The 27674-nt window shown below is 46.9% G+C and overlaps 1 protein-coding gene and 1 non-coding gene across 2 annotated transcripts in view; both read right to left on the bottom strand.

Moving 5' to 3' along the window:
- Positions 1 to 53: 53 nt before the first annotated feature.
- Positions 54 to 27674, bottom strand: part of ARFGAP3 (ARF GTPase activating protein 3) — a 44312-nt gene continuing 16691 nt past the window's right edge. The window contains exons 7-16 of the mRNA XM_039863271.1: positions 24110 to 24169; positions 22827 to 22873; positions 22131 to 22273; positions 18116 to 18244; positions 17526 to 17648; positions 12692 to 12823; positions 7787 to 7910; positions 6631 to 6721; positions 2505 to 2626; positions 54 to 1112 (exon numbers count right to left, since the gene is read on the bottom strand). Coding sequence (XP_039719205.1) covers positions 1095 to 1112; positions 2505 to 2626; positions 6631 to 6721; positions 7787 to 7910; positions 12692 to 12823; positions 17526 to 17648; positions 18116 to 18244; positions 22131 to 22273; positions 22827 to 22873; positions 24110 to 24169 — 989 coding nt within the window. The 3' untranslated portion in view covers positions 54 to 1094. The remainder of the gene's footprint in view (positions 1113 to 2504; positions 2627 to 6630; positions 6722 to 7786; positions 7911 to 12691; positions 12824 to 17525; positions 17649 to 18115; positions 18245 to 22130; positions 22274 to 22826; positions 22874 to 24109; positions 24170 to 27674) is intronic.
- LOC120603034 (5S ribosomal RNA) lies at positions 24393 to 24511 on the bottom strand. The gene has a single exon (XR_005652941.1). It is a non-coding gene; the product is annotated as a 5S ribosomal RNA (ribosomal RNA).

Raw genomic sequence — 27674 nt, 5'->3', positions numbered from 1 at the left:
TTACTTCCGATGATACATTTCAAAAGATTTTGTAAAAAGAGTCGGCAACGCAATCTATTGCAACTGTTTATTTAGAAGTCTACAAATATGAACATTTAAGAAAGATTCACAAAATACTCAGTTGAAACCACATTTCTGGTTCATTGAATTTCAAATATATTTTACTGTGCTGAACATTATATTCTAGTGCTGTCTAAAACACAGCCAAATTAGTTTTCTTTATTCGTTTATACACATTCTGTAATTTTTTTGAAAACCCAGATTAAGATAAAAAATATTAACAAACTACCCAATTACAACAACTACTTTCCCACACGCTGAAACATTTTCGGGGTGCGCCTTCCTGCCTTACCCATTTCTAATTCTGTGTGCTGCACTGGTCTATAAATGCCCTTGGGGATTCTCATTTTACATTTCACATAAATTCAAACAGCAACACCTTGTCAAAAGATGAATTCCCTTGGCAGTGCAGGAGCTTAGGTTTGTTAAAAGCACTCACTAAAAATTATTTTAAACTTACAGATCATACAAAGTAAACAATTCACAAGAGAACGGGTGACTTTAAACATTATTTGGAAACCACCTTCGTAGGTGGAAATATAAATGGAGCAATCTGTCACGTTAGACACTGGTCATTTTTGGTCTTCTGTTTTTATTCTTTGTTCCCTTTGTAATGAAATGTGTGTTGTGAATTTTATTTCTTCAGGCCCAGCGAGCGTCGGCTGGGTCTGGTGACCCTTGGCCCATGAGTCACACGAGCTGACCCCCCAGACAAAGGTTCTCAGTCCTTGGTCCTCAGAGGGTGGGAGGGACCCGTGTCCCCACGCTCCCAACTGTTAGAACTAAAGATTCCAAGAAAATAAAGCAAGGATGTGCATGAACACGCCAAAAGCAGGCATGCGCAGGAAGGAGCACGGAACAAACCACAGCGGAGCCTCTACTGCGTCAGAAGGAACAGTGAAGGTCAGTAACGCGTCGATACCACGGGAAAAGGCAGCAGAACGGTCTGCAGACTGGCGGGTCGTCACTGCTGTCTGCAGCGTGGCCGCGGCTGCGCAGAAGAGGGATCTCGCCCGGAAACATGCACGGTGACCTTAAGACCCGTAGCGATCCTAGAGGGAACCCAAGTGAAAGTCATCAGCGCTCAGCCTCAGTCCCTCTTTCCCACGCACAGCGACCCACACGCTGCCCATCTGGCACCTCACGGACACTGCGCCCGAGGGTGTGAGCGCCTGGAAGTGGGCGCGTCCACCCACCCCAGGACCGCCAGGCCTGTGGAGCCGACTTGATTAACATCCCACCCCGCTCTGTGGCCGCCCCATGGGTGGCGGGCAGGGCTATGAGGCTGGGAGCAAGGTGTCTGGGCACGCGAGGCCAGCGGGTGAGCCCTCCGGGCAGCAAGTGTGACCGGAACGGAGGGGGATGGAAGGGGACGAGGGGACACATTTGGAGTCTGAACCTTGAAATTCTGGCTCAGCCGAGTGATCTTACAGAAGCAACGTAAGCTCTCTGTGCCTCCATTCCTTCACCTACAAAACGGGGATGTCAAAGGGGGCAAACTATAAAACGGGGTGATCATCCACAAACTGGGGATGTCACCTACTTGGAAGGGCTGATGTGGGCTCAGCTGACCTCGGGGACATGAAGGAGCTCTGTGCATGCCCAGCAAAGGTTAAGTTAGCAGCTGCAGTGGAACAGCAGGAGCCTCGGGGCTGAGGGAACCCCCCCGAGTGGGGGCACCCCGCCCGGACCTGAGAACCCCAAAGGCACCAGGGTCCATGTCGATTAGGTCCTACTCCACACGGCCATGTTTTACACTCATAATTGCATCTTTTTAAAATAACGTGACATCAACTAGAAGGTTCACGAGATAAGCCTTTTGCATAATTAGAGACGGCCTTAAATTGTTACATACAAGAACGGTCCATCCTGGCCTTATTTAAAAGGTTGGAATAGAATCTAAATATCCACTTGGAAAATAGTTAAATAAATTATATGTGTTTTCACTCAATAGAATGTGGTTTCTAAAGAATTTTTAATTATATGGAAATGCTCATAACAAAACGTCATGGAGGAAAAACAGGATATAAAACTACATATACAGTGTTAGCTCATATGCACAGATTATCTTTTCAAAGATAAAAAAATGCATGGAAATCTAGAACTAAAATAAAATATACCAAAATATTAACAGATGCTTCCACTATGAGGTGAGATTGTGGGTCGTTTTTTATCTTCTTCTAATATTTCTCTGTTCCGATATAGGAAAAAAGTGAATAATCATAATTCCTGTAACAATTCCCCTAGAGTCCTAAATTAGAAAAGTTAAACAAATATAAAAATATAATTTCTGTTTTTTACGATGTCCTGGGTTACACCGTAGCAAACATACAAATCAATATTATGAAATCTAATTTTCTAGCAACTGAAAAGTGGTCCAAATCTCATTTTCAAACCTAGGAACCCACCATCATACCCAGATAATGTCATCCAGTTTCACTAACCTGGATCGAAGTCATGACTCCGTTAGCGAAGACGGAGAGTTTTCCAGCAACGGACCTCACTCCCTGCTTAAACTGGGCCATGTCGGGCGCGGTGGGCAGCACGCTCGTGAGGTTGTAGTTTCCTGCACACGGAGCAGACGCGGGCTTGTCACCACCGCCACAGCAGCACGCCGGTGCCGGGGCACATAGCGACTCCAGAAAACGATCGTGGGTCCCGCCCCTCCCACTTCCCGCGAGGACCCCGCGGTGGGGTCAGAACGGGGGTCTTAGCGCCAGCCCCACCGTCCTGCGTTTGCGGCCAGCTGCAAATCACCACGCGCGAGAAGAGGTGGTGCCAGGTCTGCGACATCGTGGGCTCAACGCTGGCACTGCCACCTTCCCCGCTGTGCGCCGCCCGAGAGGCTCCTCGCCCTCTCTGGCCCGTTTCCTCCCGATGCCCAACACAAGGCCTGACGGGTAAGTGCTCAGTAAACGGCAGACAGGTGAACATCTGTGGTCTATGTGCTCGGCATCCCTTCCCCCCTCCTCCCTTCCTCTGGGGCGGCCTCTCCCCTGGACCCCATCCAAAGGGACGGGCATGTGACCCGGGCCAGGCCAGTCAGAGCCTTCCCTGGGATGCACGTGTACCCAAGCGAGAGGAGCCATTCGCTTGCTCTGGGGTTACCGGTGGGGGTCGGGCACTGCTGCAGCCGTGACTGTGGCTGTCCCCCTCCTTCTTGCTGCTCAAGGAAGGGTGGGGGAAGCCTCCACCAGGGAGGGTCCCCAGGGAGGTGAGCCACACGGGTGAGTCTGTCCTGACGCTGCTTTCTGAGCCGGAGCAAAGCTCACAGCCAGTCCTCCCAGGGGCAGGGGCCGGTCCCTCACCGTCTTTGCTGACGTCGGTGTCAGCTGGGCTTCTGTCACTGAAGTTTCGGTTGGCCCAATGCTACACTAGCGTGTGCTGCCACCAGCCAAGGGGCAGTGCGCCAGGTCAGCGTCATCACACGTGAATCTGACAGCCGGGGTTTCATGGTGAACTTCCGCCCCATGATTATGGTCCGATGCCGGAGGGGCTCAGGGATTCTGAGTGACCCCAAACCCTGCAGGCCCTCTGGGGAGCCAAGCCCAGCTACCCCCTTGGCTCCACACATCTACGCCCGCCTGCCCCTTTCTAAGAACAAGACAGAACAGACACATTTGTCCTTCAGCACAGACAGCACCCAGAAGAGACACTGTCCGCCCTCAGCGCTGTTCCCAGGCCCGCGACGTGGGGAGGGGCCGTGGGTGTGGGTCGTTCCCTCTCCGCCTCCAGCTGACTTTTTAAAATTGTGTTGGCCTTTGCCAGTGACAGAGCGGAAGCCCAGCCCTGTGACGGGATCTGGATTTAAATCCCCACAGCCACTTACCAGCAGTGCTGCCAGCCTGTCAAATGGGTCATTCTGGCAAACGAGGAGGCAGCGCGAGATCCTGAGCACGAAAGGCCAGGATTACAGCTGCTCCTTATACAGCGAGAGCGGCCACACCGGTGGGGACCAGAGGTCAGCGGGGGTGACCTCAGCAGAAGCGCCTCCACCTACGAGTTTCCAGCTCCAGAGGAGAGCACAGCTGAGGCAGGCCCAGAGCCTCCCAACGTCCGGCCCCTCCTTAGAACCTGCTCTGGGCCTGGGCAGAGCAGCTTGGGGACAATGACCCCTCACTGACTACGTTCAGTCCCCATGCGCCCTGAGGTGGCTGTCAGACCCCCAGTGACATCCCTTTCCTCCCCTTCTCTGTTCAGAACTCCTGAACTCTAACCCTTGTAGCAAAGTGTGTCCAAGTGACAGAGGTCTGGTCAGCAGGATGTAGGCAGAAGTGCCTTCCAGAGCTAGACATGCCCCTTTCCTGCCCTCTTCCTCCTTCCTGCTAGCTGGAATGCAGATGTGATGGCTAGAGCTGGAACAGCCATATTGGGCATGAGGGGGAAGTAAAGAATGGAGGTCATGAGCAACAAGATGGAAGGGGCCTGGGTTCCTGACGCAGGGAGCACAGCGCACTGTCCTCAACTGCCCCGCCCCCCCGAGAACTGTATGTGAGAGAAACAAACTCAGATCTGACTCAGCCTTTGTTACTATGCATTTTCATTACTTACTTAATCCTCACTCATGATCTAAGCTCCTGGGGGTATAAGTAACTTGGCAACTCCTGGAGCAGGTGACAGGTCCCCAGCAAGGAGGTATCCTTCTACCCTCTCCCCTGCAGAGCAGCTGCCCTGGGCTCCAAACTTGAGAACACTGACCAAATTTCTCCTGTGTCTGGCAAAGCCTCCCTCCTCCTCTGGCATCTGGAAGCTGTGTCTCCTCTGAGGGCTGCCCAAGTGGGCTCAGGCTACACAATGGGCTCCAGAAGATGACAGCGCTTCCTCAGGAAGTGGTTCCCTGGCCTGAAGGCTGGGCCAGGCCTCCCCCCGACTCCCCCACTACCAGTTCCCGTAACACCTGCAGTAGGCCTGGTGCTGAGGCGCCCACCACAGACTGGCCAGGCAGGAGGCGGGGAGGTCTCTGGGTGGCCCGGCACCCAGGGTGCTCCCCCACAATGACGGCAGGGTCCCACAGACCAGGATTTGTTTGGGACCCATGTGGGGCCAAAAAAATTAATAGACCTTTTGTTCTCTGAAAGAGGACAGGAAGGTAAACATGGGCTGGCCACAATTTTCCCTCAACGATTGAAAAGCCTGCTCTCCTTTGATCTGCAACAGGTTCTTTAGCAAACAATAATATTTCAGGGCAAAACTGTCAGCACCGTGAATTACCAAAACACACACTGCTGGCGTGGCTTCCAACCCTTAGTCTCTCTGGACTGACCTGCTTCTGTGCCAGGGCTCCTGCGAGATGACCCAGCACCAACCCATGGGGGGCGGAGGTGGGACTGCTGGAAGCCCCCCAAAGGGCTGAGAACACGAGCCCGTGAGCCACGCCACCCGCTCAGCACGGGAAACAGCCAGCAGAACGCGGCCTGACCCAGACCGCCCAGCCCTCCCGCTCCAGGGGAGGGGTGAAGCGCAGGGTGCTCCCGGCTGACGGGTACCACGCAGCCACCCGGCCCTGGACTCCACCTGCCTCTGCAGTCAGCACCCCCTGGTTCAGCAGGCACCCCTCCTTCTCACCACAGCGCAGCCGCCGAGCAGTGCCCAGAGCAGCCAGAGGGCCCCAGTGGGCCTTCTAACCCTCGAACCCCGACACAGGAGGCCCGTACCCTCAGGTCTGTCCTGCGACCTCTGCTGTTGAGGCCGTTTCCCTCTGGACTTGGAGCAGTTATTCTCTGAAGCTACATGACCAAGTGGCCGCCCAGGCTGGTCACCCCACGCCAACGCCCAGCTCCTCCAGAGCTGGAGATGAGGGATACAGGCGGTGCGGGGCCTTGATACCTGGCTGTGGACAACTTTAACGTCAGCCGTGACACAAGAGGGACACACGGCACTTTCCTTCCCCCTGTGGTCTGGCTGAGGGACCCGGCTTTCCTACAGCTCAGGACAGAGAGGGAGAGTGGAGAGAGACACGGCCCTGGACGTCCCGGGCCTGCTCCCTGGGGCTCCCAGGCCCCTCCCCACTAGAGGCTGGGCCCTGATGATGAGGGGTGGGAGGCAGGTGGTCCCTCTCCACCTCCTGTTTCCAAAGGAAGCACCCTCGGTCTTTCCTGGAGGACTAAGGCTGGCGGAGTCCCCAGTCCCATCTCCTTCTGGGAAGCCTGCCACGTGCCAGAGGCCGGGCTGGCACTTCATGCATAGGACGTCACTTAAGCCTCAGCACAAACTTGTGAGGTAGATCATATCCACCCACTTTACAGATGAGACTGAGGCTAGAGGCGCCACGAAATAACCAAGGTGTCACCGGGAGCCCGGGGCTGCCCGCCTCCACGACCGCGCCTCCACACAGATGCCCTGTGCCAGAACGCCCACGTGCGGCAGTGTTTCGGGGGATGACTGGTGGGGAGCTTGGGGGTGCTGCTGAGACTTCATGGCTTCGCCTGCTCATGTGTAAGCCTCACTTAACAGAGGATGGTCGCTCATGAACTTGAAAAAATAAAAAGTCCTATTCCGAGAAAACATATTCATGCCACAGACACGACAGAGACCAAGTCTTGTTGCTGCCCCCTGACCTCCCCCACTCACCTGCCGGCTGCTTCTTCTGCTCGTCAAACAGATCGGCTGAGCTTATGGAGGAACTTGCCGCGAGCCTCTCCAGCCGAGCCCGGGTTTCGTACTGCACAAGACCAGGAAAAGGAGACATCAGGCTCTGAGTGCCATGAGCGCCTTTACAAAACAATCACTGAGGAGCCGCCATTAGAATGTGTTGGTCCCCCAGACACTCTCTCCCCAAGAGCCATTGAATACCACGGCCACGGCTGGGCCCGGGGACGGCGTGACGCTGGCCTTCTGCAGGTCACAAGCGGACAGATCCACACAGTGCCATGGCCAAGGATGGTCAGGGTGAGGGGAAAAGCAGAGCGAGGTGAGGGAATGACATTGCCGTCACAGGGCTGCTCCTGCCCAGCTGCCAGGAGAGGCGACTCCAAGAGGCCCTCTCCCAACACCCACTATTCTGTAACTGAACTTGAACGTCGTCAGCTTGAAAACAAGGCAGATCTTAGGGGTTGGGGAAAAGCCTGGTGGTGACTCTAAATACTCTCGAAGAACTTGAAAGGTCTACTGCCACGTAAAGCAACGTCAGCATGCCTCAGCCTCAGGACGGAATTCCCTGGAGAGTCCCGCAGCCCAGTAACACACGCGGCGCCAGGGGCTTTGTGTTAACACAACGAGCGTTCAGAATGAGGAAACCACAAACCTCTGCATTCGCATCTGAGTCTCACCGCCGCTTAGCAAGACTCCACCAAGACAAGCTCGCTAACATTTCCGAGAACAGATGCAACCACCTGCAAATAGATACATCCACCCTCCACAAACATATCTAGATACTTCATTTAACTATGGTTCAAAATCACTAAGTGTATTGAAGCTGTATGAAAAATTGCCTGAAATTTATTCAAAAGATATTGAATGGACGGCCATTCGAAGCACTGAGAAAGGAATGAGAGAAATTTAACCCTCAGTCCCCATCTTCCCATCGGTGCTGCGGCTAGGGCAGCAAGGAGCAGTGGTCAGGCAGAAGGCCGTGGGTTCGCATTCTGGCTCCAGCTCTCTGGGGCCTGGGGCCTCTCGCAGCCTGAGTGCCCCTCACTCAGCGTCCATCACCTGCGCGCACGGCTCCCAGGCCCCTGCCTGCTTCCTGCGCTGGGGGGGCCCACACAGAAGCTCTCCAGACACTTACATCAGCTTGGGCTTGTCTTCCAAAGTACATATCTGAAGAAATGGCCTTGACGTTGCCAAATTTCTTCTGGGCCTCGTCTGTATTTTCAACTGGCTCATAGTCTGGCTTGCGGCGAGTCGCAGGTCTACGATGAGAAACAGTCAAAATAGTAGCAACATCAGCAAGATGGCGGATTAGGCGTTTTTTTACCATCGCCCCCTACAGAACAATGATTTTGACAATCACGCACAGACGAGAACGCCTTGGTGGGAGTCCACGAGTCCCGCAGAGAGATTCCAGGACACTAGTGGTGCAAGGAATCCGAGACTGGACGCACTGAAGATGGTGAAACAGTTTCACTCTGCCTCACCCCAAGGCAACACACACAGCTTTGAGCCAAGAGAGATTCACTTGGCCCACAATTTCTCCCACGGTGGAAGGTGAAAGGGTGGTGAGTGGGTACCTGGTTTCCCCAGCTGTGTGAGTCATTGCCAAGGTGCCTACTTCTTTGTGACCCCATCCAGGATACTGAGGTGATTTGTATGGCTTAGGGGCTGGGAGAGGCTGGAAGCATAGCAGCCGGGGCTTGAAACCATCAAAGGCACATGGATCCTACTTTGGGCTTTGCAGATGCCATGAGGTGGCCCACTAGCAAGCCTCTGGGTGCACTTTGTCTCTGGAGCCCCCAAATGGCCCACAGCTGACATCCAGTGGTCTGTGCACTTCACCTACGCGCCCCGCTCCCCGCTCCCCATGGCTGGCTCCCTGCACATGCAGACGGTGAGTGCAAGCCTTTGCAGACAGCTACTGAGCATGTGCAGAAAGCCAGCCCCATGCCGTGGAATTGGGAGAGCACGTACTTGAGCATCTCAGGGCACAATCCTGGAAAAGCAGACGGGAGGCTCTTAGCGCCTGGCCCGGGCTTTGTGGGATTACGAGAAGATATACCATCTTAAGAATTAACCCCCCCAAAAGCGAATGAGACGTATGGAGTAGGTGTGTCCATGGAAAGGACCCAAGAAAGACTCAGAAGCCCAGCAGGGCTGACTGTTGATGGCGTTTCTCACCCAAAGCCAGTCAGTCATTAATTCTGGAGCAGGTGATTGCTTCTTCAAATACAAAGACAGCAAGGAACGTGAAAAATCAAGGAAACATGACACCACAAAAGGAACACTATAATTTTCCCATAACTGACCCCAAAGAATTGCCTGACAAAGAATTCAAAATATTTGTTTTAAGGAAGCATAGCAACCCATAAGGACACAGATAGACAACTCAATGAAATCTGGAACGTAATACACAAACAAAGTGAGAAATTAGACATAGAGGTAGAAATCATGACAAAGGATCAAACAGAAACTCTGGAGCTGAAGAATACAATGAACAGAATGAAAAATGCAACGAAGACCATCCACGGCAGACATAGTCAAGCAGACAAAAGAACCTGTGAATTCAAAGATAATTTACTTTAAATTACCCAGTCAGTGGAGGAAAAAAAAAGAAAAAAGAATGAGAAAGAGTGAAGAAAGGCTTACATGAATTATGGGATACCATCAAGAAAACAATTTAGACATTACGAGAGACCGAGAAGGAAAGGAGAGAGAGAAAGCCTATTTCAAGAAATAATGGCAAAAAATTTCAAATCTGGGGAGAGATATGGACATCCAGGTACAAGAAGCTAATAGGTCTCTAAACAGATTCAGTCCAAATAGGTCTTCACCAAGACACATTAGAATCAAAAAAAAAAAATCGGAGAATTTTGAAAGCAGCCTGAGAAAAGAAACTCATCCATCACATACAGGGAACTCCCGTAAGGCTATCGGCAGAGTTCTCAGCAGAAGCCTTGCAGGCTAGGGGATAGTGGGGTAATATACTGAAAGGAAAAACAAAACTGCTAACCACTAGACTCGCTTCACTAGAAATGCTAAAAAGAGTTCTTAAAGCTGAAATGAAAAAATGCTAACTAGTAACATGAAAACATATGAAAGTATAAAACTCACTGGTGAAGGTTAAGTATATAGTCAAATTCAGAATCCCCTAATACTGTGATGCTGGTGTGTAAATCACTTAACTCTAGTATAAAGCTTAAAAGACAAAGTAGTAAAAGTAACTATCGCGACAATAATGTTAGTGGATGTACAGCGTAAAAAGATGTGAACTGTGACACCAAAAACATAACATGTAGATAGGGGGAGTAAAAGGATAGAGTTCTCGTCCGCAATCTAAGTTGTCATCAGATTAAAACAGGCTGATATAACTATGAGATGTTTCATGTAAGCCTTAGGGTAGTCACAAAACAAAATTCTACAGTAGATACACAAAAGACAGAGAGGAATCAAATTACAAAGGAAGACAGCAAGAGAGGAAGGAACAAAGGGACTGCAAACAAGTAGAAATCAATGAATGAGATAGCAATGATAAATCTTTACCTATCGATAATTACTTTAAATGTAAATGGATTGAATTTCCCAATCAAAAGACATAGAGTGGCTGAATGGATTAAAAAAACACAAAAAAACAAGACACAACCACACGCTGCCTACAAGAGATTCATTTCAGTGTTAAGGACGCGAATAGGCTGAAAATGAAGAGATGGAAAAAGATATTCCGCCCAAGTAGAAACCAAGAGAGAGCAGGGACACACTTATATCAGACGAAACAGACTCTAAGCCAAAAAATGTAACAAGAGACAAAGGTCATCATATAATAATAAAGGTGTCAATTCATCAAGAGGATATAAAAGTGTAAATATATATGCACCCAATACTGGAGCACCTAAATATATCAAGCAATATTTATCATTCTCCAAATCAGTCCCAATATACTTATTAGCATATTAACATTAACATGAATATTAACACATTAATAAATATATTAAGCAAGATCTGAAGGGAGAAATAGACAGTACTACAACAATAAAAGACTTCAATATCCTATTTTCAACAGTGGATGAGTCATCCAGACAGAAAATCAACAAGGAAAACTGAACTTGAACTATGTATTAGACCAAATGGACCAACAGACATATTCAGGACATTCCATCTCATAGCAGCAGAACACACATTCTCAAGTGCACAAAGAACATTCTCCAGGATAAATCACACGTTACATCATAAAACAAATCTGAATCATGTGTCAGGTCCTAACGGATTTATGAAGATTGAAATCATATTAAGTATCTTTTCCAACCACAATGGTATGAAAGCAGAAATTAGTAACAAGAGGAAAACTGGAAAATTCACAAATAGTGGAAAATAACAGATTCCTGAACAACCAAAGGGTCAAAGAAGAAATCAAAAAATATCTTGAAACAAGTAAAAATGGAAACGACATACCAAAATGTATGGGATGTAGCAAAAGCAGTTCTAAGAGGGAAGTTTACGGGCCACTAGCACATGAAAAGGTGCTGAACAGCACTAACCGTCCAGGAAACGCCAACCAAAACCACAATGAGATGTCCTCTCACACCTGCTAGAAAGGCGGTGATCAAAAAGACAAGAGATACGTGTTGGCGAGGGCTGGAGAAAAGCGAACCCTTGCATGCTGCTGGTGGGAACGTAAATTAGCACAGCCATTATGGAAAACAGTATGACGGTTCCTCAAAAAACTGAAAATGGACTACCATATGATCCAGCAATCCCACTTCTGGGTGTATATCTAAAGGGAACAAAATCAGTATCTTGAAGAGATATCTGCATTCCCACGTTCACTGCAGCATTATTCACCACAGCCAAGATATGGAAACAACCTGAGTGGCTGTTGATGACATGTGGACGGGGAAAGAAAATGTGGTGTATATACACCATGTAATATTATTCCGCCGTATCAAAGAAAATCCTGCCATTTGTGACATGGATGAACCTGGAGGACGTTGTTAAATGAAATATGCCAGAGAGAGAAAGGTAAATACTGTATGATCTCATTTATAAGTGGAATCCAAAATTAAGAAAAAAAAGTCAGACTCATAGAAACAGAATAGAGCAGTGGTTTCCAGGGTCTGGGAGGTGGGGGAAACGGTCAGATGTTGGTCAAAAGGCACACCTCTTCATCTGTAAGATGAATTAAGTTCTGGGGACCTCATGCACAGCATAGTGGCTCCAGTTAAAAATGCTGTGGTGTATTCTTGAAATTTGCTGAGTGAGTAGATCTTAAGCGGTCTCAATACACACAAAGAACCATAAACAAACAAACGAACAAACAGCAAAACAGGTTAAACTAATCTGGGAAGCCAATGCGTTTCTTATTTATAATGCATACGCATGCCATTTTACTTTTTAAAAAGCTGACAGCAGTAATTTTATAAGAGGATTTCAGGCCACTTTTAAAATGAAAATTCTAATAAAAAATGAATAAACATCCAAACCACACAACATTTGAAGGAATTTTCCATTAAAAATAGGTTTCACTCTGCAGTTCCACAGATCAATTAGCAAAAACTGACGGTACCGTAAGGCAGGCCACACGCCGCTCCACGTCAGTGGGACGGAGTGAGTAGGATGACCAATATTCCAGCTACCCGGGACAACCCCTGGCTACACCTGTTGTCCCCAAGTATTAACAGTGCCCCCTCGTACTCAACAGTTCCTTGGTTTGGACAATAAGTTCTACCGTCCTTCACTCATAATCCCCAAACGGGTGAGTTTCTGGACAAATGAATGGATAAACAAACTCAACGACAAAGAGGAGTGAACACGAATGAGTCTCAGGTACACTCAGGAAGGTCCGAGAAGCCAGTCCAGAAAGGCCAGTGACAGCCCGATCCACTTATGCCACATCCTGGGAAAGGCAAAATCGCAAGGTTGGAAAACAGACCAGGCTTCGGAGAATATTCTTGAAATGGTAGAACAAAATCATTTACTAGTCTTGGAGACTTTCCCTAGAGTCGTGGGTTCGCGATCTGCAAGGCCGCTGTTCTGCTGTTCGTACCTGTCCGAATAGCCCGTGGCCTTCAGAATCGTGTCGGCGTCTTTGATGCTCTCCTTTTTCCAGTAGGAATCCGGACTGTCATCCCAGCTGGAAGAACAGCTGCTCCTTAACTCTATCGGCTCGTCAAAGTACCTGCACGAAAAAGAGTAGAATGGTGACTTTGGAGGCCCTCGCTGATCCCACCCACAGCGGGTACGTGGGGCTGCACTTCCGGCCTCTTTGAAGCTGGGGGCGGCCATGGGATCTGACCAATGAAACAGGAGCAGACACAAGGCAAATAAATCATTTCCAAGGCCTTTCCAGTGCCCGTGCTCAGCTCACCCTGCCAGACAGAAGAGGTCGTGTTTTCCAGGTGCTGCAGCCTCAGGCAGGTGAAAACTGTACCCATTTGGACTATCAAAGTGCCACCTGAAGGACAGGTAATCTGGACAATCACCTGTACCCTCAGCTGACTTTAGTGAACAAGAAATAAACCATGGTGCGTTAGGATCTGGGAAGGGGGGTGGTGTTTGTCACCGCAGCATAACCTAGCCTATCCGGACAGCACATGGCATCTTTAAGCGCGACTCACCATAGGTTACATTTCGTTTTCTGTGGGCCTAGTTCTGCCTAGTTAGGCGGTCACAAATAACGCTGCTGGGCCTGGAGGACGGACCACCTCTGCGGAGCTGGCTTCCTGTTGGCAATACCTGCCACCTCAGCCACGGCAACGACTTCGGTCCCAGCACTAACTCCCCCTCAATGTACAGGACGCTAATTAGCCTCCTTCTGGAGTCAGATGCAAAGCCACAGGTCACTGAACTGGATCACCTGCAGGTGCCCTTTCAGTCTGGGCTTGACATGAACTTGATCTGAACATCTCAGAGGAGACGCTGGCCTTCTGGGGCGGTTTGTACTTTCATAAGCCGAGCACCACTGAGCAGGGCGTTCACTGCCCAGGAGCAAAGAGCAGCTTTCTGTCCTACGTGGTGAGAGGAAAATCCCTGACCGAGGGCAGCAGGGTTTGCAGGACAGGACAGAGACTGACTGATACTGTGAGGGGGACGTGCCAGGGCCTTACTAAAAAGTAGCTGTGCCATCTCAGAATTCATGACGGCTTAGGGTGGAAAAAGCCCGGCCAGATACGCACTCCTTGTAAAGGTGGAGTTCGAGAAGTTCAGAAGAGAGAAGAAAATGCTAAGGCTTAGGCCTAGGGAAGGAAGGATGGGGGAAGACCATGTAGATGCTTTCAAATGTCATCTAGGCTTTCTGCAGAGAGTAAGGAGGACAAGGACCGAGGTAGCACCACGCTCGACAGCCATAATGAGCCATTCAGAGATGGCAAACCGAACGCCGGAGGGGCCTGTGACCAAAGACGAAGAAGACGGCAGGTACCTAGCAGGACAGAGAGGCCAGGGACCCAGATGAGCTAAGATTTGGGGGGGAAATGCTAAGAACAAACATACCCCTTTTCCTGGCAGAAAAAAAGAATAACAAACAGAAAAGGGAGCAGGGATGTCTGCCATTTGAAGCAGACAGTGTGTGACTTTATGTGGATAATAGGGAGAAAGCAGAACTTCCAAATGCGGCTTCTGCCTTCTCTGGCAAGTGGGTCGTTGAGGACCAATGTCATCACACTAGCCTTCTCTCTCCAGGAAGGGAACGTGCCGTGTCCCAAACGCACCTGGACTCCAGCTGCAAGCTGCCCAGGCTCTCCGGTGCTGATGGGTGCAGCAGCCATGAGCTGCGGGCTCTGCGTGGAGGAACTGACTGTCCCTTCTTGGAGACGGGACTAAGACAACGAAGTGACTCGATGTCACATCAGAGAAAGGAGGTGTGAAAGATGTGAGACCTTTGTTGGTCTGGAGAGTTATCTTTAGATATTTGAGAGACTTATTTGTAAGGGCCCAAGGGAAAGACCTAAAACCAATTCAATGAGGAACTTAAAACACACTTAATAATGCCTGTGAGGTGAGGACACAGGCCAAGGAGACGCATTCGGCTCCTGCCCTCACGTGGCTGTGCTGACTGTCACTCTGGGCAAGCATTCGTCACTCACACAAACCAAAGTGCTTAGCCTGGTACGTAGGAGCATCAGATTTTTAAAAAATGATGGACTGCTCCAAACTCAGGAGAGAGCGCCATTCCGCTGGGACCCTACTCATTAGCCAGAGCCTGTTACGTTTGTATAGTTCCAGGTGCTGGGGTGGGGCGGGGCGTCTCTTCCTTCCATCCCCCCACGAGAGGCTCTCTGTGCTCCCACACAATGCAGGAGGCACGTGGCAACTCACTGGGGGACAGACAGACGGCCGGCCAGGGCTCCAGCTGCCCACTGGAAGGACAGGGTGACAGGACCGACAAATGGCCATGGCCCCCTTGCCTTCCCTCAGAGACACGACAGCCTCCAAATCTGACGTCCAAACCTTCACTGACTTTCTAATGTTTTCATGTCTAGATCAATGTTTTTACTTTTATTTTTGCCCTCCCCCTCTGTCTTCATCAACCCGGAAAACATTACATAAAATCCCTTGAGAAGAGCACCCTAATGTCACACATCCAATTTACAGCTATAGACACCTGCTCATTCCACCGAAGGCCACGCTGCTTCCTAAGGCTGAGCAAACTGTTCTAGTTTCAGTATTTTGTACTCAATACATAATTACATTATTTACATCCTGGAAATAATGGAACGCAATAAAAAACGAAAACCAAAGATACGGCTGATCTTCTTTTTAATAGAAACAGCACTCTTCCATAATTCATAATATTCAAGTTCTAATGGGCTAATGAATAATTTGGAAGCAATGAGAGCTCTTCGTGGAACTAATATGCCTGCTTTCCGAAAGTCCACGTTGGAGGTGCCTCGGCTGCCAAGCCCTGCGGGCGCCCTTGCTCTAACGGTGGCTACGACCAAGGAGGACTCGAGAAGGCGTCTGTTCCTCGTGACAGACAGCGCACCAAGGTCTCTCTGCCAGGAAGCCGGCAAGTGTGGCCTCTGTGAAAACACCATCTGCTCCCAGGTTTCAGACCGTAAGTAACTGTTTCATAGCAACAAAGGCCTTCGGGGCCCTTCCGACCACGTTTGGAGGAGAGGCCCGCAGGGGCCCTGAGGCTCCGGACGAGATGAGGCCCCAGGAACCTGTCAGCGAGCAGGAGCCCGGCGGCTCTCCGGAAGTTTCTCAAGGCTTGCTACCCAGCAGCAGTGATTTAAGCGGCATCTACTTTTCCTTCCCGCTCTCTTCTGCAGGAGTTGCTAGTGAGCAGGGAATAATCAAGGTGCTGTGGGGAGGCCCGAGGGGCGATGTGGAAGCCGCCCCCTCCCCGCTGGCCCGGACGCCCCACCATCTAACACGCGTTCCTGAAGCACTGACCTGCACGCAGCTTCCGAATCAAGTTAAACACGTAATTTTACCCCATAGGAAACATTTACATAGGTTTACGAAGCGCTGTTCGGGTGTCACCTCTAAGTAAACGGAAACCCGGTGAGCTGTCCAGGTCACTCACCGCAGGCAAATACAAAACCGTCCGGGTCTCAAGGTGCCCACGGGGGACCCTGCGATGCCACTGACTTTTTTTTTTTTTTTTTTTTGGTAAAATGTCTGAACTTCAAATAATTTGAAGCTCCGCTTAGAGAATTTTTAGGGACAGACCCTCCAGGAACCGTGACAGCAGAATAGAGAAGCGTGAGTCTGTTATCTACATGAAAACGCTTGGCACCTGCGTAGCCACCTGTGCGGCCGCCCGGCTCAGCGGCCCTTCGCGGTGGGAGTGAGGGGTCTCCTGGGGACCGCCCGTTACTGACAGGCACACATTGGATTTCCCCAAACTCCAATGTGAACCTGGCCCTCAGTGTGGTTAAGTATCTAACAACGGTAATTGAACACTGACACCAAATCACACGTCTCGAGTTGAGTTGCTATGTAATAACAGCAGCTTAACGGAACATTAATAATAGCCAAACGCTATTCCAAACGCTCCATTTGTAGTAACCCGTTTAACCCTCGCCAACCCCGAAGTAGATGCTGCTCGTATCCCTAACTTACAGATGAAGACGCTGGAGCGCAGAGGTTAAATGACCTGGCCAAGGTCGCACCGCCACCAAAGCGCAGAGGCAGGATCCGAATCCAGGCCGTCTAGCTCCTGGGCCTGCAGTCACCCCGCCTGCTTCTCAGCTGCGCCCACCCCGAGTGATTTCCCGAGTTGACTTGGTGCCTTTTTAGCAGGACTCCCCCTGTGCAGGACATGCTGTTGGAGTTGACGCAAGTTCAAACCCGTTCTCCCTGCCCCTCGGGCGGCTGGAACCTGAACCCCGCACTCTCCACAGTCAGGTCAGCGACACACAGTGCCAGGGAGTCAGGCACCTCGTGGGGCCGGACGGGATGGTGAGCGCTCAGAGCCAGGGGAGGCTTTGTCCTGGGAGCCCCTCTGAGCGGGGCCGTTTTTATCAATGAACGCACACACACAGTTTACTACACACACTGCCCTGCTGACTGGACTCCTGAGCGGGTGTTCTCCAGCTGTGAAATGTTCCATCTGTGGGAATGAGGCTAAACAACACATACGTTCCAGATTCACAGATTTCTCCCATTTCCTCTTTTAGGTAAACACAGCTTTCTTAACCACTCATTTCAGCTCTTGGTCGCTGATTTTATTATCAAACATTTAAATCTTTGCAAACATTGCTCACTTATGAATGTTTCCCCAAGTTTTTCAAAGAACACCCTTGACTCCAGCCAGAGCTTTTAAAAACAATGAAGTAAACTGACTTGTATTTGCTCCTAGTACAAATAAACTATTATGTTCATACTGATCACTGTTTTTTCAAAATAATGCCAGGGGTGATTTTTCAGATTACCTTGAGCTGGAGGTAAAATACGAATCATCATTGTCATCGCTGTACTTTTTTCTTGGTTTTGCTATGATCGGTGTTTCCTGTTCAATGGTCTGCATATCTGAAGTCACTGAATGTGAAATACCACTTGAGAAAACAGAGAATAAAATGGAAGAAAACTATTAGTTCATGAAGACACTTGTGTTCACCAGAGAATAAATGTTTAATGTACAGTCTCAACAAAAATAAATTGATTAGTGAGGTTAAAGACATAAGCAATAAAAACTTGTTGTGTTTTTGTGTGTGTGTGTGTAAGCACTGAAAAACACCGGACCTTAGTGAGGACAGTAACTAGTCACACAACACACAGTCACAAGAATCAGTTATGCCTGTGGCATCCACTTAATGACAAGTCAGACAGTTTTCCTTTTTTCTAAGAATCAAATTTGGAAGTTTTCATGCTAAATTGAACGCTAGAGTAAACCAAAATCATTGAAGAAAGGAAAGAATAATGAGAAAATATTGCTAACGTTGGAAAAAACACAGGGAAAATCCATTCGAGATTGGCAACCTGGTTTAAATTCTGAAACCCCAGATTGCGGAGGCTCACGTACCTTCTGCAGTTTCCGAATCCCATGCCGAGCCTCTCTGACTCCATCTTCTTCTTGCCACTCATGTTCATCTTTTCATCTTTCTTCATTTGAATTTCAAGATCCTTGTAGGCTAATCGTAATGACGAAACACTGCCAGAAAAACCAAACGCTCCTTAATTTAGCTGTAATTCTGTGTTCTTAAGTTAGAATACCAAGCAAAACTAAACATGTCATTTATACTTGTAGCTCTGTGCTTTTTCCATAATTAACAATTATGAAGGCAAATCAGCATTTTTTTCTCAGGGTCTTTTCTGAGTGGATGCTCAAGAAAATTTCAGTGTGTTTATAGGCACTTTCTGGTCGCTGCTGAATCTATATCACTGGCCTAGCTTATACTACCTATTATTATATAATAATTTATGCTACCTGTTATGTAATAACATTATGTATATAAAAATTATTACATAGGATAGTAAAAAGCTTAATTTCTTACTTGGATTAATATTTTATTATACTTCCACATTCCATATCAAAAATACAAAGTTACTTTCATTGGTTTGCTTATATATATAAATTGGACTTTACAAACAGATGAATTAAGAAGGGGTTACTTAATTGCAAAAGTATCTTTCGGCTTACAAGAAAATTTTCCATAAGTTCTCTTTATGTAATTAGACTTCTGAAAGCATTTAAAATGGAATAATTGTTCTTCTGCCAATATATTTTTCTGCACTACCAGTCAGATACAGAGCATTTATCTATCAAATACCTGTTACCAATAACGCACCAAAAGGAATAAAAAGACGCATGAAACGCTGCCCCTTACTCTCAGATTTCTAAAATGTTCTACTTAATTTTTCATAAAGCGAACTGTGCCCATGTCAGCAATAACAAGAGCACAATATCATATGCAAGATGTCAACAAAACCTCAGGTCCTGACAAGTGTTGTATATACCTCGTAGGGATTTCTAAGCTACCGTCCATTTTATAAAATTGTGTGAAATGTCACGAGGATGCAAGCAAAGTACTGTATAAATCCTGTAATAATAGAAATGCATTTCTGTACGGTAACAGGGAATGACAATGGACCTCCTTACTAAGAAAAAGTAATCTTGCTTTTACTGCTTCCTTCCTTAATGAGTCAAGCAGGATTTCTTTGTTTTGTTTTAATCTGGCAGTTTGCTTTCTTTGCTATTATTCCTACAGAACGGGTAACAGCAATATACTCATTTTATTACTCATAAAAAAAAGAATACTCTTTCTGGCCTAGTTTTTGGAGGAAAACAAAAGAGCTGTTTAAACATGAATAGATATAACTGTAGCAACAGATTCTTCTGGAGAAGATGAATGGATGGGAAGGAAAACGTTCTACTAGAAAGATATGAACCAGGAAAGCTTTCCTCCCTCGGACATCCGACGTGGGCCTGGGAGCGTGGGCCTGGGTCTGTCCCCCGTTGCAAGCACGCCCTTAAGCATCCAGGCTTACTGTAATCCAGCTCTGGAAGCGCTAATGGAATCAGGAAGTCAAGACTCCGCGTTTCTCAGAACTGCTGGAGCCCTTCCCAGCACAGCTCCAGCGAGGGCCTGCGACACACTCCGACCACGCACGGCGCAGCCCGGGGATGGCAGCTCTGCCTCTCCGCACTCATCCTACTACCTGGGCACGGACGCCCCCGAGGACGGGCGGGAAACTGCCAGAAGCTGTGGATTAGGCTACTGCACCGACAGCTTAGTTTCACAGTCTGATGATACAAGGAAAAAAACATTGTTCCTGGCCGTTTACTACGCTGAAATGACTTTGTTTACAGCCATTACAAAAATTCACTTGCAGAAAAACAACATTCGCACATCTGAAGGCTGAAACGTGCGCTTGCTCACAGCTGGCCCAGCGCTGCTGGAACCGAGCTGCAGAGGGTCCGGGAGGCAGGACAGTGGTTAAGGCTCGGGCGTGCGGCTGTTCTGAACGAGGCCGCCGAAGCTGTCGAACTGGGGTCCCTAATGGCATCCAGAAATCCCCCAGGACCTGCGTCTTTGTTCTCATGGTGCATCGAGCCGTCCTAGTGAAAGCTACGAATAAAGGCTGGTACAGCGTCTAATAGCAATGACCAGTCTCCACGCACCCGAGCTGCGGGCAGGGAGCTGTTGCTTCTGTATTCCATGTCCTCTGTTCCCATCAGGCATGGGATTCTACACACTCTCTGGGAAAAGCCCAGGAGTGAGCAATCCGGACACAGCTCACTCTCAAACACCAAAGGAAGCTGCCTACACACTCAGACGTAACCTCTCCCCTTTCCCAGAGTCAGAAAACTCACTTAGTCAGAGAAATTCAAGCGAGACAACTCAGAACCAATGTTATGTAAATCATTTCACACCGTACTTAATCTAAATACAGTTTGGTGCTGCCCCCTAGGGCCTATGAGTGAAATAACAATGAGAACTATCAACTTTAAATTATCTGGGCTTAGCATGCAAATTCCACTTAGTGAATTGTCAGTATGACCATACTGACGCCATATTAACTGAGTTAATCCTCAAAACCACCTCACAAAATAAGTATTAATATTTTCATCATGCAGTCTGTAGTAACTCGAGCTAAAACTGATAAAATACACATGAGAATGAGAGAAAACACCACGTAAATAAAACAAACACGCGAGCTAGGAACCCCAGCGGCCTCTCCCGTGTCGCATCCAGCCTCCTGTGCTTTTTACACCCGCTCGCCTGCACTTTGCAGACGGCCAGAGGGCACCGCCAAACTCGCTTTCCCAAACACACCGCCTTGCCCACGGCTCTCCCTTCGGATACTGTGAAACCAACGCTGACTCACGGGGCTCCGTGTGGTCATTCCAACTCCACTGGTCCGTGCAGGTCCCCCCCAGGACCGAGGTCTCAATTCCCTCTTCTTCAGTCTCTGAAAACTCCTCCCCCTCCTCTGAGCCAAGCCTGACTCTGGGACCCCCCGAAGATCCAGGCTCAAAACCCCTGGAGACCACCATACCCACAGCCTTCCGTCGTATACTCAGAATTTAGCCGAGTTCTCATTATTGAGATACAATTCACATACCATAAAATCCACCATTTTAAAGTATATAACTTGGTAGTGTTTAGTATATTCACAAGGTTATGCCAACATCACCACTATCTTATTCCAGAACATTTTCGTCGCCCCAAACAAGAACCCCACGCCCATCAGCAGTCACTCCCCATCCTCCCCTACCCCTAGCCCCCAGTCCCTGCAACCACTGGCCCGCTTCCTGTCTCCACGGATTTGCCTGTTACAGGCATTTCCTGTACATGGAACCATACGACTTGTGGTCTCTGTGACTGGCTTCTTTCTTAGCACAGACTGTTCAAGGTTCATCCACGGTGCAGGGTGATCAGTTCTGTGTTCCTTTTTATGGCTGAATGGAACCCCACTGTATGCACAGACCACCTTCTGCTCATCCTTTCATCAGCTGACCGATGTTTGGGTTGTTTCTACTTTTCGGCTATGGGGATTAATGCTGCTATGAACGCAAGCTTTTGTGTGAATATGCGGACACACGTCTTAGTTTCTCTTAGGAGTGGAACTGCTGGGTCATATGGTAACTTTACGTTTAACTCTTTACATTGCCACCAGCGACGTGTGAGGGCCCCAGTTCCTCTACATTCTCGCCGACACTTGTTATTGTCTGTCTCCTTGATCACGGCCATGTGAGTGAGTGAGGCGGGGTCTCACTGTGCGTTTCCCTAATGACTGACGATGCGAGCATCCTCCATGCGTACACGCCTCCTGGCACATCGGTCTTCCCCTCTCGTGGATGCCGCCCCAAGCCCGCCCTCGCGGCTTCCCCCCGAAACTGCTGCTGCTCCCCCCACCACTAGTCGCCTCCCTTCCGATCCGCACGTCAGTGCGATGTCAGTTTTCATAAAACTAAATTTCGCATTATCCTCCTCACACAGAAAAATAAATGGCATTAGGAAAGTAAATCTGGGAGTTGTCTAATTAATAGTTTTATTATGAAAAACGTATTATTATAACCAAATTAAACTTACATCGATTCTCCCTTAGAGGCCTCCTTGGCCCGAAGGTCTTCCTGTTCTTTCATTTTATCTGCTGCTTGGGCTTGTTTTTCGATTTCATTAAAGCTCGTATTCGTCAGTTTCTGGGCTCCCAAACTTCCTTTTTTGGCCCCAAGCTAGAAGATACATAGGATTATATTCCACCCAAACCGTGTGATGGCTTTGCAACAACAGCTGGCATTTACGGCGGGCACCGTGACAGCGCCTCACACTGGTTCCCTTACTTAGTTCTCACGGCTCTAGGAAGTGGACATTATTCTCCTCCCCAATTTACAGATCAAGTTAAGAGACTGGACCAAGATCACACAGCCAGTAAGTGACAGCATCAGGATTCAAATGCTGGTGCCTCACGGGATCTGAACGCTGGACAGATGACCCTCCAGCCTCACAAGACAGCATTGCTCACAGAAGCGCAAACAGGATACAAAGTCTCAGGGAGCCTCCGCGGATGTTTTAAAGAATTTTGTTGCTGACAGAAGAAACGTTAAACACTCATTCTAGAAGATCTCACAAAGAATAACGTTCACCTCACTGAGCAAAACATAGCCTCTATCAAAGCCACCTTCATTATACTATGGCTCAAATAATACGAGTGAAGTGACAAAGGTGGCTTTAAGTACACAAGCTGTTTCAGAGCTGACGCCTGCATATTTCACACATCATACTCACTCCTCTTTTAGCTTGATTCGGTTTCTTTTTTATGATAGAGGAAACTTCTGTTAAAAAAATACAAAGTAGAAAGTCAGACCAACAGAAATGTATGCTTTTTCTACTTTTAGTGTATCTTTCGAAAAATTCTCAGATATTACATATTAATATTTAAGAGACATTTTCCACATTAGTTTGTCATCCAGAAGACAAGTGAATGAGTGCATTTAAGGAGGACAGAGAAGCATCAAAATGGAGTCCTCAGGTGGTACTCCCAAGTAGTTACCACACTCAGAGGAAGCGTGTTTCTAGACACCACGCTGAGGAGAAATAAAGAGCGTGAGCTGACCCTGTCCACCGCTTTCTCAGAGCACACCCTCCCATCAGCCTCTGCTCCTCAGACACGTCCACATTATCTTAAAGTATAAAGTTAGCCAGGCAGGATGCTAACAGTACAAGCAGCAAGAGACTTGCGTTTCCCCCTTGACTCACATAGAGGTTTTATCATAATAACCAATAACAAATTGTGTTAGTAGCTATACTTTCTAAATTGCACACAAATATTTGATACTTTTAGAGAAAGTTTCTAAAAAAATGTTTTCTGGGTAAATTTTAATCATAGATAATATATTCTGTTGTTTTTAGAATTATGTTTAAGAGACCCAGTAAGAATAAAACCTTAATTTTTTTCTTCCAAAGAGAATGTGCTTTAAAAGATAGCATAAAACCACAAATGAAAGATTAACATCTTTAGCTATAATAACAGGATAATATCCTCTTATTATACTTGAAATTCCATTTCAAGTATGAAAAAGAGATCCTGGAAATTTTCCTTTCTACCACTTTTTAGCTTTGTGTTGTACTAGTCACATAATCTACTCTCAACCTCCTATAAGTCTATTAATACAGGATAAAAAATTATCTGGAACATCTCTAACAGTTTAGTTCTTTTTCACCAAAGCAGTTGCTTTCCAATTAATGCAGTATAATCTGCACCAATCTCAGATAATACTTCCCTGATAATGAAAAATTAAAGATTATAAAATCAGAAGAAAATGTTAAGAGTTCTTGCACAGATAAGAATGGTGTGGCTGCTCTGACCTCTGCTTATGCTGGGAACAGAAACCAGCCCCACATAAATTTGCAAATCAAAAGCATCAACAGCATCTTGTTACAGGCTGCTGCGTTTCATAGACATTAAGCTGGCTAAAAGAGAACGGCATGTTTGCTTAATAAAATCTCATATTTTTTTTCTTAAAGAATCTCACTCATTAAATCAGAATAAAGAGTCTTACGCATATTACCTAAAGCAGCCTTAGCTGGGACATGGAGACCTTCCACACTGGGTCCTTGTTCCAGTCGTCCTGAAAGTTAAAAATACTGATCTTAATGCTGAAACAGACTCATCAAACACCCTTTTGTTTTTTATTATTTATCTATCTATCTATCTATCTATCTATCTATCTATCTATCTATCTATTTATTTATTTATTTTTAGGCGAGGCAACCCTTGGTTGGCCTCACAGATTGCAAGGACCTTGTCAGCTTACGATCCCTTATTTTTTAATTTTTTATTTATTTATTTTACGCCTACAACACCCGGTCTTCCTAGGTGGTCTCCCATCCAAGTACTAACCAGGCCCAACCCTGCTTAGCTTCCGAGATCAGGCGGGATCGGGCTTCTTCAGGGTGGCATGGCCATAGACTCGAACATCCTTCTGAATTTGCGATGCATTCAACTTACTCAGTACTACATAATCTTATCCGATTTTGTCAATGATTATCCTTCTTTTAAGCTCCATATTCTATTTCATTATTACAAGAATTTTGATTTAAAAGTCCATTAAAATAGAAGTGTATTTTTTATACAGTTGCTTTATAGAATCAAAAAGTTAGTGTTCTCCCTAATTAATATCATTCTGGATTCTACCTTCCAATCTGGTGTTTTAAGGTAAACTGCTCTGAGATACCGAGCACGTATGCGGACTGCATACCCAAGACGTGTTAACACTGGGCGACTCTAATGCCAAGTCTATCAATGATACAACCTAAATTTTCAGTTGCCTGGAAATCTGCCCTGTTTTCTAGTTTGCCTATAAAACAATCCCAGTTAGGAACTCTATTAGTCTTTATTTTAAAATATTTTGTTATTTTAATTTTATTTATTACTTAACAAATAGATAAAATGTAGTACATCTGTGCAATGGAATGTTATTTGGCCGTTAAAAAAAAAAGAAAGAAAGAAATACTGACACAGGCTACGACATGGATGAACCTTTAAAAAATTATGCTAAGCACAAGAAGTCAGTCACAAAAGACCACATATTGTACGAGTCCATGAGTGTGAAATGTCCCGAACAGGCAAATCCACGGAGGCAGAAAGCAGACCCGTGGTTGCTGCGGGGGTCGGACAGGGGAGAATGGGGGTGAGTATAAAGAGGTATGGGGTTTCTTCTGGAAATGCTGAAAATGTTCTAAAATTAGACAGTGGTGATGGTGGCACACCTTGTGAATATACTAAACACCACTGAATTTCATCCTTTAAAAGGGTGAATTTTATGGTGTGTGAATTACATGTTAATAAAGCTGTTATTTAAAAATGGCAGACCCAACAGAGAAAATTCAACTGTTTTATTTTTATAAATATTTAAAAGGTAAACTTTAGGTAAGGCATTTAACAGCAGGATGAGTGAGAACGATGTAGAAAGAGAACTGACTACGCATTTATCGATCACCTACTATGGGCCAGAAACTGCTCCAGGCAATGGAGAAACAGTGGTGAATAAGAACATATAAGCAGAGCACTTCAGGCCTCAGATTCTGTGAAAATTCTTTTGTTCTCTCCTTTTCACTGTGTAATCCTCGGGTTTACTCGGGATTGCGCTTTGTCATTCAGTGCTGACAAATGAAATTCTGGGTTAAGTCTTGAGACAACGAGCCTCCCTAACAAAAAGTTGCTTAAGAAAAATTCTAGACGGAGAAGAGAGAGGAGAATGCAGGAGCAAAAGGAGGTGCAACTCTCAACAATGAAACCTTTTAGGAGGAACTCTTCGGCTGAAAATGCAGGTTACGGAAGACTTGTGAGAATAGAATCTTGTTGTGCATTTAGTTACGCGAGTTTTCTTTTTGTAAAACCAACTGAGACATTTGGACTTGAGAGGGCACGTGGATCCGCGTGGCAGGTAGCCTTCAATCTCAAAAGGCTTTTCCTGCTAATAAACTGGAAAGCTTATTAATAGTCAAACCGCCTTTTCTCTGTGTCAGTCAGGAGAGTGTTGGGACTATTTTTTTCTCTTCTCTCCTTATGGATAATGACAAACCAATCAATGCCTCAGGAAGATTCCTTATCTTAAAAATGAATATCTCCCTGAGGAGCTCACAGCCCAGTGGAAGGGATACACAATGGGCATACAAATTAAGGGACAGGATGGTTCCCAGAGCTGAGGTATTCTGGCTGCCGAGGAAGACAATATACATACATGTGGCTGTGGCTGGGGAGGCTGGGGGGCTGGACACACCCTCTCTGAGGAGGGGACTTGGAGCTGGGACTCCAATGAAGAGGTAGCCACATGACACCCAGGGAAGAGTCTCACTCCACATGGAAGAGAAAGCAAACACAGGAAGGAAGTGAAGGGCCAGTGTGGTGGCTGCATTGCAGTGGAAGTCTAGGAAATCTACAAGTTAACCACCACCTGGAGACATGTAAATGTCTTCTTTGCAGGCCTTTAGGGTCATGTGTGTAAAAAATAAAATGAGAAAAAAAACAGAGGTTGCAAATCACACAAAACCAGCCAGGTCAGAGTTCTTTGCATATTAAGGAGCCAAGCTTTTTGTCCATATACACGAATTGCAAATGTTTATCATTTGTCTTCAAGGGACTTCTTCAGGCCAGAAATGCTGCATTTCTAGCAGTCAGGCTTACTAAGCTCTTCCTTATCAGGTTTGAATATGCATAGAAGGGCTTCCCCATTCAAGGACAACAGAAAACCTTCTCCCATGCTCCTAGTACCCTCATATTTTCAAGTTTTATATTTACATCTTTGATCCACCTGAATTTAGTTTGGTGTAAAGAGTAAAGAAGAAATTCTGCTTTACTATCTTTTCCAAAATGCTAGACATTTGTCCCAACTCCATTCATCACTCCCCAGGATGCAAAATGTTCCCATCTCGATTCACTGACAGGTCCGCTCGTAGACCAGCAAAACGAAAAACGGGTATCCTGCAATATGGTGCCTGCTGGGGTCTCGGACACGCCCACCCATACACCTGTAATTCAACCCAAGTGAAGTGACCTCTTTTCTTGATAGCACGCTCCCCGACTCCTCTCTTACAGAGAGCTGAGTGACCCTGTCTCCCTGACTCTTGAGAAATACCATTTATTCTCGAACCCTCCACCAAACCGCTCACCGGAAGTGTCTCATCGTAAGGCTGGTGACTGCTCGGACCTTTCTAGGACTTACGCTAAGTCCCTCAAAGTAGCTCTAGGCGCAACTTAGACAACCAGTACTTTGGGTACCACGCTTCAGGAGTTCACTGCTTAGTTGTCCAATGTTTTTAATTTACACTAACATTCTGGCTAACGAAAACACTCATTTTAAAAGTGAAAAAGTTGACATCTTGATCCATGTCATTTATATAAGTCATTTTTAATATATAAGCCATTGATCTTAATATATATTTACAATACATATAATCCGATTATAAAGTCATCAAATGCGAATCATTAGACATCAACTATTTATAGAATAGTTTTTTGAACTGAAATCTAGTTTCCTGATCATAAAACAGACACTCATTATAAAAGTTCAGTCACTTCGAAACTGTATCAAGTTGAGAGTAAAACTCCTCAGTAATTTCATTCTCTGGTCA

The sequence above is a fragment of the Pteropus medius genome, unplaced genomic scaffold, assembly GCF_902729225.1.
Source record: "Pteropus medius unplaced genomic scaffold, Ma_sr-lr_union100, whole genome shotgun sequence".
Taxonomy (NCBI): Eukaryota; Metazoa; Chordata; class Mammalia; order Chiroptera; family Pteropodidae; genus Pteropus; species Pteropus medius.
The sequence above is the reverse complement of the archived record's forward strand: the minus strand, read 5'-3'. Positions and strand labels throughout refer to the sequence as shown.